At 43.4% G+C, this 12,386-nt stretch overlaps 1 protein-coding gene across 1 annotated transcript in view; it reads left to right on the forward strand.

Moving 5' to 3' along the window:
- DNAH5 (dynein axonemal heavy chain 5) overlaps positions 1 to 12,386 on the forward strand; it is a 5,853,083-nt gene that overhangs the window by 5,041,542 nt on the left and 799,155 nt on the right. The window contains exon 68 of the mRNA XM_085606747.1: positions 3,669 to 3,859. Within this exon, the coding sequence (XP_085462873.1) occupies positions 3,669 to 3,859 (191 nt within the window). The remainder of the gene's footprint in view (positions 1 to 3,668; positions 3,860 to 12,386) is intronic.

The raw sequence follows: 12,386 nt of genomic DNA on the forward strand, positions 1-12,386 counted from the left end.
GGCTATCTTCATAAACTTTTTGTTGATACATTTTAGAGCTGGAAATCTCTTCTAATGTGAAAAAATCCCTCAGAGCTGCTCTTGTTTGTTCGAGTTGATTGGGGCATTGCTGGAGCTGATGAGCGTATTCTATTTCGGCTGAAGTTTGCAGCTCAGCTATTTTGAGCCTCCGAGCATTTGATCGAGCAGTCATGTAGGCGATTATTTGCCCACGGGCTGCCGCCTTAAACCCGCCCCACACCGAAAATGGGTCTGCCGTATTTTCATTGATCTCCAAAAATTCAGAGATCCATGATTCAAAACTTTTTACCCAATCTTGATCTTGGAGGAGGAGACGGTCCAGCTGCCACCTGGGCCGTTCTCTACTCTCCCCTTCAAACCTAAGTTCGAGCCCTATATAAGCATGATCAGAGAAGGGATTGCACCCAATGTCTGTATCGACAATCTGAAGGGATCTGGATATAAAAAAAAAATCTATTTGAGATGCAGTTCTAAAACGATATGAATAGCAGGTAAAAAAAGTTTTATCTGGATTTCTATTTCGCCAAGGGTCTATTAGTTGGTACTCTAACTTGATGGCCTCCACCATTTTTTTGTATTAGGTTTTAATTGTTTTTTATTTTTATTTGAAGTGTCCTTTGTTAAATCCTGTATGTAATTAAAGTCACCTCCTATGATAAACTGTCCGGGGGCTCCTCTCATAAGCTCATTCATTTTGGCCAGACTGGAGGCATCATCCGAAACCGGACCATAGTAAGATATCAAATTTAAAATCCTTCAGTTTAATTTTGTTGCCGCCCATGTCCATCTCCCGTGTGGGTCCCTATAAACTTGAAAAGGTTCCCATGGCATTTTTGTAGAAAAATAAATGGCAACTCCTTTCTGGGCAAGACCAACAGATGCAAAAAATGCATTATAAAAAAATCCTAGGTAAAAATACTTACTGTGAGGTCGCTGTTCTACGCTATGGAACCAACTCCTCGAGTTTGTTTTCTAGCGAATTCCTATCCTTAGTTACTTTGTGTACTTTAGTAAGTATTCCAGTCATCTGGTCCTCCAACTGAGAGATCCTGGTCTCAGCTTCCTGTATTTTAACTGGAAGGCACGCCACTGCGTCTTCAATTTTTCCTAAACGGGAATGGAGAGAAGCAATTTCATTCTCCTGAGACCTCTTCATGTCTCTAATTTCATCAAGGATGAGGTTGAGCAGTGTTTTGATATCCAGCTGTTTGTTAGAAGTTGTAACTGCTGGATCATCTATTATAGTTTCTAAGGATTCTGCGACAGGATCTGATGCTGACAATTGTAAAGTATCAGTGACCTTCTGAACCTGGTTATGAGTCAATTGTAATGTTTTTGAGAACTTTGACTTCTGAGTTGGAACCTTTTGCTGTTTTTGCTGTTCCTGAGGCCCTGGAGAAAGTGCTGGGTTACTTCCACTCGAAGTCTGATTCTGGATAGGCTGGGTAGATGGCTGCAGTACAGAATCTGCAGGGGGCGGAAGGACAGAATCCAGGAAGTTGGCATTCAATTCTTGTGGCAGGAAGGTTGAGGCTAGAGAGTTTTGGGCGAATGGGGGTACCGGAAAAACAGAGGAAGTAGCAGGCGAGAGTGAAGAACTGAGGTCTAGTGGAAGCTGGCAGAGGAGTTGGAAAACCACTCACGCCGTTCTAACTTGCGTATAGTGGGAGTTCCCGAGAGGGTGGAGGGTGCTCAGACACCACAATGGGTGGAGTCCTTCATCAACGAAAAAGTCCTTCCTGAGTTCAGCAGAGATCTGACAATTACCAAGGCCCATAGAGTCCCTTTCCATCGTCTGCCAAGCATGAGTGGCCCCCGCACAATCCTAGTCAATTTCTCAGACTATCTTATAAAAGAGAAGATCCTTGCCAAGGCCATACAACAAAGGCAATTCCCTGTGAATGAAACTTCCAACTGTAGAATTTTCCCAGACATGTCAGCAGCTGCGGCCCGGAGACGCAAAGAGTTTGTCAAGCTGCTTTTTTTGTTTAAAGCACAAGGCGCGCAGGCGACAATTGCCCAGCAGTCAAAACTGCATGTGCTTGTTAAAGGGAAATTCCATATTTTCGCCAATATAGAGGATGCGCAAGATCTTCTCAAGGAAATTTCGGGGCCTCAATAAGTCTATAGACTGATGATTGTTTATTTTTCGGTTTTGTTTTGGGGGATGGGGGGACAGTGGGATCACCGGGGGTGTAATTCCAAGACACCCAGAAGACAGGGAAAAGGGGGTGAAATGTGGTTAGCATGGTTAAAGGGGGTTTCTCCACATTTCGAGGGGTGGGTTCTTTTTGGGGGGGAAAGGGGGTAGGGGAAGGAGTTTATTGCAGAGAAAAGAGCAAGAGCAAAAGTTACAAATAATAAATTATTACGAAAAACTTAATAGAAATCGGCAAATATAAGATCTTATCGGTCAACGCCAACGGAATTTTAAATAAGCAAAAGTATGGTGCTCTCATAAAATGGTTGGCATCCCTTTATCCTCAAGTTTTGTTCCTACAGGAGACACATTTGAAAACTAATTTTATTGTCAAAATTGATGAGGGAAATGGGACGGTAAGATGAGCAATGTGAGGGGTCCTTGCCCAGTTTGAGTAATAGGGAGATGGCAGCCTCGCGCATAGTGGGGGGGAGAACTCCCAATTCTAGTGCCTCAGCAAACACCTCCAGAAGTTGAGGTGCCGGGCTGTCCTTGTAAACTTTATAAAACGTCCCCGAGAGTCCATCAAGGCCTGGCTCTGTGGAACCTGAAAGTGCGTCTATGGCGAGCGAGATTTCCTCAACCGTAAAGGGGTGCCCTAAAAAACCGGCTTGGCTTTTGGTAAGCCAAACCATAGCCACTTCCTCCAGATAGGACAGGTGTTGCGTGAATTTGTCGGGAAGCGTAGTGGAGTAAAGGGAACGATAGTAGGCCACCAGCTCCGCAATAATGTTCTTGTCAGAAGTGGCAGACATACCGTCCGCACGCTCAATGGACGTGATATGCCCTGTCCCCTTCGGGGGGCTCACCAGGTGAGCCAGAGTCCTGCCAGGGCGTTCGCCATTCAAAGGCAATCTGACAAGTTTTGTAACACTGATATCTTAATAATGTCTAAAATGATGTATACCCAGCCAAGCATAGACACTTCTCTCAGTGAAGTTTTAGTTTTATACCAAGTTTGTTATCAATCAAACGGAAGGGTTTTCTGTAGCATAGTCAAGATTCCCTTGGAGTTAAAATGCCGTTTTGTGGCACCCCCCTCCCCCTTTTTATTCCCCTCAAACCAAGCTGCATCAAATTTGATGTGCCAAACCTAAAACAGATTAACCTTTTATATTAAAATGTTGAGCAGATTCATCCAATAGCCCTAAAGTTATTAGCAAAACAAAATGGCTTTTTGATGGAAACTCCAACCCAAACATAAGTACAAAATAACTATTGCCAAATCTGTAAAAATTATTCTTCCTCTAGAGTTATTTATGTATTGTTTAAAGTTGTTGCAAACAGCATTAGCTTGCAAAATCGTAAATCATTAACATGCTGTCCTGATTTGCATTCAAAATGTACCTGCGAGAACATTTAGAATTAGTGTTGTATATCACAAATCTGCTGAGAGATAATTGCGCCCTGAATTTATTATGACTTTTTAATATTTTCCTTTCCACAGGTCTGTCAGAAGTCCAATTACCAGCAAAAGAATTGCAAATATAATCGAACATATGACATATGAGGTATATAGATATGCAGCGAGAGGGTTGTATGAGGAGCACAAATTTTTGTTTACGCTACTTCTGACCCTGAAGATTGATATGCAGAGCAACAGGGTGAAGCATGAAGAGTTTCTGACACTCATTAAAGGTCAGCACAGTGGACAGTAAGCTTAGCGAACAATGCATTCCAATGTTTTTGTGTGATGTGATGCCCTTTGTCTTTCTAATGTACATAATTGCTCTGAACATAATGTGTATTTATAAGCAATGGAAGTGTTTTTATAAAACTTCCTGGAAAAAGTATTTTTACTTTCACAATGCTTATTAAGATTAAGAATCTTTTCCCAATTAGCCTAAAGGTGGCCACTCCGTACTTGGGGGCTGAGGTCCTTCTTTTTGGGGATTTTAATTGTATATTCGAAGGAAATCTAGATAGGGAACCCCCTAGAGATCCCATTAAGCCTTGCATGCTGAGATCCCTCACAGGTATCCTTCATGGCATGCAACTTCGGGATGAATGGAGAGCTCGCAATCCCATAAAAAGGGAGTTTTCCTGTTATACCCCCGCAGCCCAGACCTTCTCCCGCATTGATGATTGTTGTCTCTCCGCGGGCCTTTTTTGCAGCCACGCAGGCCATTTCATACTTACCAAGATACCTCTCTGACCAGGCCCCAATATTGTTGACCCTCTCCAGCGGTCCGGGACGTCCACCTATTCCGCTGTGGAGACTCCGAGCTGAGGCCCTTATGAACCCCCATATGTGCAAACAGTGAATGAAGCACTTGGTGATTACTTTGGGGAAAACTGGGGATCCATGGCCTCAAGGTCCACGGAGTGGAAGGCAATGAAAGTCATTATCAGAGGGCTTTGCATGAAAACTACTTATGTAGTCCAACAGCAACTCACAGCCGATTTTGACACTTCAGAAAAACGTCTATAGTCCCTAGAGCATATACTATATAAGACTCGCGCTGACATGACAGAGTGGATACGACTCCGGGGTGACCTTCTTGAGGCTTGGTCGAGATTGAAAAAAACCCCACCTCTTATAGGCAACAATTGTACATGGAGGGGGACAGATCGGGAGCGCTCTTAGCACAACTTATCCACACTGAGACGGTGCAGACTCCAGTGTTGAACCTTCGCACTACCATGGGGAATGAGGTATACACACAGGATGCGATTTTACAGGAATTCGCTACGCACTTATGTCAGACATGTTCAACTGTGACACAGACTCAGCCGCAGACACTGACGGATTTTTTGGGGGACATAACACTTCCTGTCCTAGAGGATGACGATGCTGAAACCTTGGGGGCGCCACTCACTAAAGAAGAAATAATGGTAGCAATCAAAAAGTTAAAATCAGAAAAGTGTCCTGGAAGTGATGGTCTCCCTGCTGAATTTTATAAACAGTTTGCTCTACTCCACAGCTGGTAGATCATTTACTGGCGGTATATAACGAGGCTCAGGATGCAGGGATCCTTTCTGCCACCATGATGGAGGCGCTAGTGACCATGATTCTGAAACCGGGCCCTTCCCCCAAGCTCTTACAGGCCCATCTCTCTATTGAATTTAGATGAAAAAATTCTGAGCAGCGTGCTGGCGGCGCGACTCTTACCATATATGACCCGATTGGTCCACCCTGACCAGGCTAGGTTTGTCCCCGGTTGCAATACAACACATAACCTCCGCAGACTAGCACATGTCTGGCACGCGCCACACCTGCAGGAGGAGGACTGGGCTTTGTGTCTCCTTGACATCCGACAGGCCTTTGACTCTGTCGAATGGGACTATTTGTGGACGGTGCTTGGACAGATGGGGCTGGGAGATAGATACTTGAGATGGTTAAAACTGTTGTATAATAGGCCAACGGCCCGGACCTGCCTTCGCAATCAGGTGTCAGAAAGCTTAGAGCTCCAGAGAAGCACTTGACAGGGTTGCCCCCTGTCGCCATTCCTTTTCGCTCTTGCGATGGAGCCCTTGGCGGTCTCCCTTAGAGGTAGAATGGCGCACCGGGGGATCCGGCTTGCGCGACTCTTCACATGGTGTCAATGTACACCGACAATACCTTGATATTTCTCAGGCACCCAAAATATGCAGTTCCTGAGCTTCTTCAAGAGCTAATTGGATTTGGAAAATTTTCTGGGCTTTCCCTTAACCCAGGGAAGTCTAAACTTTTTCCAATGGGGAGCCTGGTGGGCAAAGAGGAGACTGAGTTACCTTGGGTGGGGATGACCTGGATTAGGTACTCAACACGCTACCTTGGGATTAAACTATCGCACACACAGGAGGCCTACCTGGAGCGCATATGGGGAATTGTGTGGGGGGTATTTGCAAATTGATCGAATTCTGGAAGGATCTTCCCTTGTCCTTGATGGGGCGAGTAGCATTGATAAAAATGGTGATTCTCCTGCGTTGCATATATACTATGCAGAACTCCCTCTATCGTATTTCATAGATACACTTTCGGAATTTTGATCACCTACTGGTGGATCTTTTATTGGGGTCCAAAAGGAAAAGGGTGAAATTAGATACCCTACAGAGGACGTTGTAAAAGGGAGGATTAGAGGTTCCCAGGCTGGGCTTTTACTACATGGCGACACAGCTGCAACATGCCGTCTGGTGGCTAGATGGGGATGACAATTGGGAAAAGCAATTTTTGGAGGGCACGCACCGGGGGACCCCTTTACCCGACCTTCTCATGATGGGATCTCGTGTGCCAGAAAGCCTCCCATATATTATAAGACATGTGGCCGCAATCTGGGAACTCGCAATTAAAACTGCAGTGAAAAGAGCGCCCTACGCTCCGGAGGCTCCGCTATGGGCGGTGGTGCCGTTCAAACAAATAAGCCAAACCATGTCCATTCTTAGATGGACGGTGGCGGCTGCTCCATGATGGGGGTGGATCTCTATTTGGGACAAAAGTTCATTACTAGAGAGGAGGCGTAAACCGCGTTTGAGCTGGGCAGGGGGCAATACCTTCAGTATGCCAAGATTTCAGCGGTGGCACGAGAGGTGTGGCCGTTGTTCCTGGAGGAACCAACTACTACTGCTACGCTTCAGGCTCTCATGACATTAGCGGGTGGCCGAAGGCTGGTATCACATATCTATGAGGCACTCAGAGGGGACCTGAACACGCACCCGCTCCCTATTCAAGCTAAATGGGATGCAGTGCTGGAGGAGCCCTTGACAAACCCAGAATGGCAAAAGGTGCACAAAGGGGTTAAAACTAGAAGTTCAAATACCAGATTTAAACTCACACAATTTAACACCAAGTGTACTACATAAAATATATCCGGATCGTCCTGCTGGATGTCCTAGGTGCGGACATGATGATGCCCAGTTACTACATATGATATGGGATTGCTCAGAGTTAGATCTCTTCTGGGGTTCAATACTGGAGATTTTATGCCAAGTATCGGGGTGGACACTACCTCAATCTATTAAGGGCATATTGTTGGGAACGCTCCCAGACCCAAAGGGAAAAAGCTTACACGTAAATTAATCCAGTTGGGGTTGGTTTTGGCTAAAAGAAGGATAGCGATTAGTTGGATAAGCACGCAGCCCCATACAGCAAAGCAGTGGATTAGGGATTTAAGTGAATGGGTGACGTCTGAGCTAAATCTGATGAGACGGGTTAGAAAGGATGGTAAACTAGAAGAGGACGTGATGGCTTGGTATGTCATGATTACGGAGGTGGGGGAGGACCGTTCCTCTCAAGTAACGGAAGAACAAAACAATGGAGAAGATAACTCTGAGGAGGAAGCTAGTCCCAGGGCGCCTGTAAGACATTCCTATTCATATTCAGTATCTGGCCTGTAATTGTAACAACAGGATGGAGTTTTTTCCTTATGTGACTCGGGGGGGGGGGACAGTTAAAGTTATGACACAGTGTTTTTCCTGATAAGATTGACCAGTATAAGTTCCAGTACAATACTATATGTATATGTTACAACACCTCTTATGTATATTTGTATGAAACGAAAGGCTAATTCAAAGTGTTGTACTATGTTTGGAAGACTAAACTAATCAAAACATATAAAAATTAAGAATTTTAGGATTAAGATTTTGTATAGAAATTAAGAATTTTAAGATTTTGTATATGTTTATCACAACATCAATTTCAAATGTATGTTAATACCAAGGTAATAATGACAAACTTAGCCTTACAGTAAAGATAAAAAGTGATAGCTGACAACCCCTAAAATTAAAACCTAAAGGTCATATGCTAATTCCAATGAAAACATACATTGTGCATAAATACCAGTGGAGAAAATATATGTAAGTAAATGACTATAACTATTTTTAAAGAGTGAATTATTTTAAGTATTCCAATTATTCAAATGCAATATTAAAGGAGAAACAAGCTCAAAGAGAATTTTCTAGACAAACCCATACGTTGGTTTGTTTTTGTTTTATCAGACAGCTTTAATAAATAGGAAGCTGTCAAACATCAAGGAATCTGACACTGTCCTCCATGTTATACTTAGCTAAAGCAATTGCAAGGCATGCCTTAATCTGCAAAGCTTTGACAGATGCAGGCAACATTTTTGAATACAGAAACAAAAAGGTTGAAAGGAAGCAGAGACAATAAATAAATGACATTGTGCACAGGCATCATATTTGCTTTATTGAATTAAGTATATCTTACTATGACATATATGAAGTATTTCAGGTAAAACGCAGCTCTATAATAAACTACATTTGTGATAGTACTCTAAACACAAGAATCACACCTCATCGAAAGTTCATAAGAAATTTTAAAACCAACTATATTGCATTATTGTTTTTCAGGAAATGTATGTATTTATGATAAAGTTGTCACTTTAGCACTCAGATCTTTAAAACCTAAAACCTGGGGCACAGTACTTCCTTCTTGCTAACCACATCATTGATAAAACGTTGGCCACACTGTAGACAATTACTTCATTTGTGTTAGTTCTTGATATTCTTAAGCCCTTAGCATACTCCCTGGAGCTTAATGTGTGACAAATGGGTAAAGTTCACTTTCTACATGGATAGTTGTAAACATTAAAATAAAATACCCAATGAGAGACTGACTCTATATCTGTTCTGCATGCTGGACATCTGTTGTTGACCCAGGAGTTCATACTCCACTTGCTGCAGTAACTATTGGTTGGGAGGATCACATATCTGAATTTTACACACAATTGCATAGCAGTTGGAAATGCTAAATTATCTAAGAAAAGTTCAGATGATGGTACACATTTGTGGTCCAAGAGCCTGTCTTCAATACTATCATACGTGCACTTATGAAGGCCTCCCTCCAATAAAAAGGACCAGAATATTTATTTTAATGCTTCTTAGTGACCCATTGGTCTCCATACCTAGGGCCTCATTTATGAGGTTTTACCGTAGGGCAGCACCACAGACCTCCCTGCTGCACTGCCCTACTGTAAAAAAAAAAAGGAAGAAATGCACCACATCTAAGAGATACGGTGCATTCCTGTCTCTTTCCCCTGCACCGACGTACAGTAGCTGCAGTGCGCCAACACATGCACCTTTGCACCATGGTGCAAGGGTGCTGGCGTTGAGGGGATGATTGTAAGGGAAACCCTCCTGCACAGAAACAATCACAAGAGGCTTTTTCCTTTTTCTATAGAAAAAGGAAGAAAGAGGACAAATACAAATATTTCTCCTCGTTGTGCCTCCCATACGCCTCCCCTGAGAAGGCGTAAGTTTTTGGCGCTGCTTCAGATTTACAATTTCTCGTTAATTCGGGGGCAGTGTCAAAATGCCATGGATGTTGCTCGGAATGCCCCTAGCAATACCCATTGCACTTCCCTTTTATGCAGAAAACAGCATTAAAGGGGGCAATATTTACGAGGCAGAATTAAGTTAAAAAAAAGTAGCTTAGTGCTACCTTCTAAATATGGAGCAGGTTCCTGCGCCATGGAGCATCAGAAAAAGTGATGTTCCGACAGCAAAAGTGGCCTCATAAATGAGGCCCTTAGTTTGTACTACATGGTTTCAATATATGCAAGCTATGAACTATTTAGGTAGTAGTTCAATTTCATCACTTCTGCAAGAGCTAACCTACAGCGCCCAAGCTCATCTGTGTGCCACAGGTTGTATCATTTTGTTACTGCTATAGAGTGATGTTGCAATGTTAGTGCACTTTGGTTGATTCGAGGCAACTAGAACATATTATTGTCAGCCTTGCATCAAGATATTGAACATTTGTGACACATTTAATCTGTTTCCAACCAGATTTTAGCGAATCCTTATGTGATCTATAAGGGTTGAATGACATGTACTTTGTTTTTGCTGAGTTAAGCTCCAACCTGCGTCCTTTGCAGCATGTCAAAAGCAATCTACTAGGAGATGTAAGTCAGAGGACGTTTTACAAATTAAGAGCATGTCAACCGCAAATAGCAGCACTGGCACCCTGAGAGGGCTTATTTTTGGTGTATCACTCCAAGTAATGTCTAAATATTTCACTACATTTATAGATATATATATATATATATATATATATATATATAGTCAACAGCGTCAGTCCAGTACTCAACCCTGCCAAACCCTCCTATCAACTGCTACGTGACTGGTCACTTCCCCCTTGCTTCCCCATCTCACATGAGCAAAGTAGCTATTGTGCAGCATTATTAATATGGATAAAATATTCTCTGGTACACTAATCCTTTCCAAAACAGACCACTGTTTATAGCGAGGGATCAAGTCACAGGGCAACTTGAGATCCGCAAATGACCTATAAAGGTGATCTTTGACCAAGGTGACAGTTTTCAAGTATATTGAGCAAAAACTGAAAATTTGATCAATTGTGCTGTTTTGTAACGAAAGTCTGCTTGGAAATTACTTTTTCTCTTCTACTGGCTGTAATAATTTTTCCAGGATCTGGTGACAAAGAGCTTCTTCAGACTATCAATTAGTCTTATAGGTCTGTAATTGCATGGATTATCACTGGTACATTTTTTATTAATTTGAATTGTAATAGTAGTATTACACAGTTTGGAATGCCAAATACTTAAATAATATATTTTGTCAGGGTTCCCAAAAAAGTAATAGCTTTGGATACGTAGAGTAGAATGTTGTCTGCATAAAGGGAGATCCATTTATCCGTTGACTGCCCCTCAACATCTTGGAACCCCTTTATGCTTGGGTGCGTTCTGATTAGACATGCCAGTGGTTCTAGGACAAGTGCAAAAAGCAGAGGGGATAGCGGGCTGCCCTGCCTAGTCCCTCGCTGGATAGGGAAGTCAGCGGATTTGACCCCGTTATCCCTGACTTTTGCTCTGGGGTTCGTATACAGAATATACACCCATGACCGGAATTTACTCCTGAAACCTAGTTTTAAGAGCACTTGTATCATGAATGGCCAATGGACAGTGTCAAAGGCCTTCTCCATGTCTAGTGACAGAAGCAGCTGGGGTTAGTTCTCCCCTTCTCTGTATCTAACCAGTTTGCTAGTCTGTTGAGGAGTGTGGCCCTTTTGGGCATAAAACCCGACTGGTCTGTATGAATCAATGATGTAACAACTGTCAGTAGTGGTATCGCAAATATGGAGGCTAAGATCTTGGTTTCAATGTTTAAGAGGGAGATTGGGCGGTGAGACCCACATTGCTCTGGGCGTTTGCCTGCCTTTGGTACGACCACCACTGTGGACTGATATAAATCTAGTGGAACATGTTTAATAGACGGTGGCCAATAAACTATTATTCTGTTCAAAAAATTCCACTGGCAGACCATTCGGGCCCGGGGTTTTCTCTGATTTTTGTTTAGTAATGGCATCTTGTACTTCCTCTAAAGTTAGATTCACCTCTAGAGCCTCCTCGTCCTCTTGCCACAGAGTGGGCATGTCTTTGTCACTGAGGTATTCTCTTATGTGGTCCTCGTCTACTAGTGGCCTGGCCTCGTATAGGTCTGCATAATAGCGCACAAAGGCTCCTGCTATTGTGCCTGTTTCTACTGTCTGACTTACCCAGTTTGCCTCTCTTTCCTTCCGGCTTAGCCAAGCTAGGAGTTTCCCCACTCTATCCCCAGACTCATATAGTCTGTGTTGTGTGGCCTGGATTTGAGACCGGACTTCCATGCCTGTCAGAGCCCAGAGTTCCCTACGTGTGACTTCTAGCTTTCTGAGTAGGGCTACCTTAGGGCCCGATTCACAGAACTAACTTAAGACAAAATCCTAAACTTACTACCATTTTGGTATTCACAGAAAGCACTTACTCATTTTGGTATTCACAGAAAGCACTTACTCATTTCGGTATAGTTCTGTGAATCGGGCCCTTAGTGTCTGGGGTGATACTGCCCTCCAGTTCTAGGAGTTTGCCTTCTAAGTTTTCTATTCGTAGCATTTACCCCCTCCGTTTTCGTGCTATAGTGTCTTATAGTCTGCCACGGAGGACTGTCTGGTAGGCCTCCCAGAGGGTGGCGTCTGAGGACACTGAGCCCTCAGTCTCTGTTTTAATTACGCCCGTTGCTGCTTTATTGTGGAGCTCCCATGCATTCAGTCTCCAATGTGAGCGCTGTCTGCACTCCCCTCCCCCCACTTTCAGCCACAGCGCTGACTGATCTGAGATGCCCCTTGCAAGGTAGCCTGCCTCATCTATTGTCTGAATATCATCCGACGGGTCGAAAAGGTAATCAATCTTGGAAAAAGTCCTATGCGCCCCTGAGAAATATGAGTTAC

Source organism: Triturus cristatus, chromosome 5_2 (assembly GCF_964204655.1).
Source record: "Triturus cristatus chromosome 5_2, aTriCri1.1, whole genome shotgun sequence".
In the NCBI taxonomy this organism is placed as follows: Eukaryota; Metazoa; Chordata; class Amphibia; order Caudata; family Salamandridae; genus Triturus; species Triturus cristatus.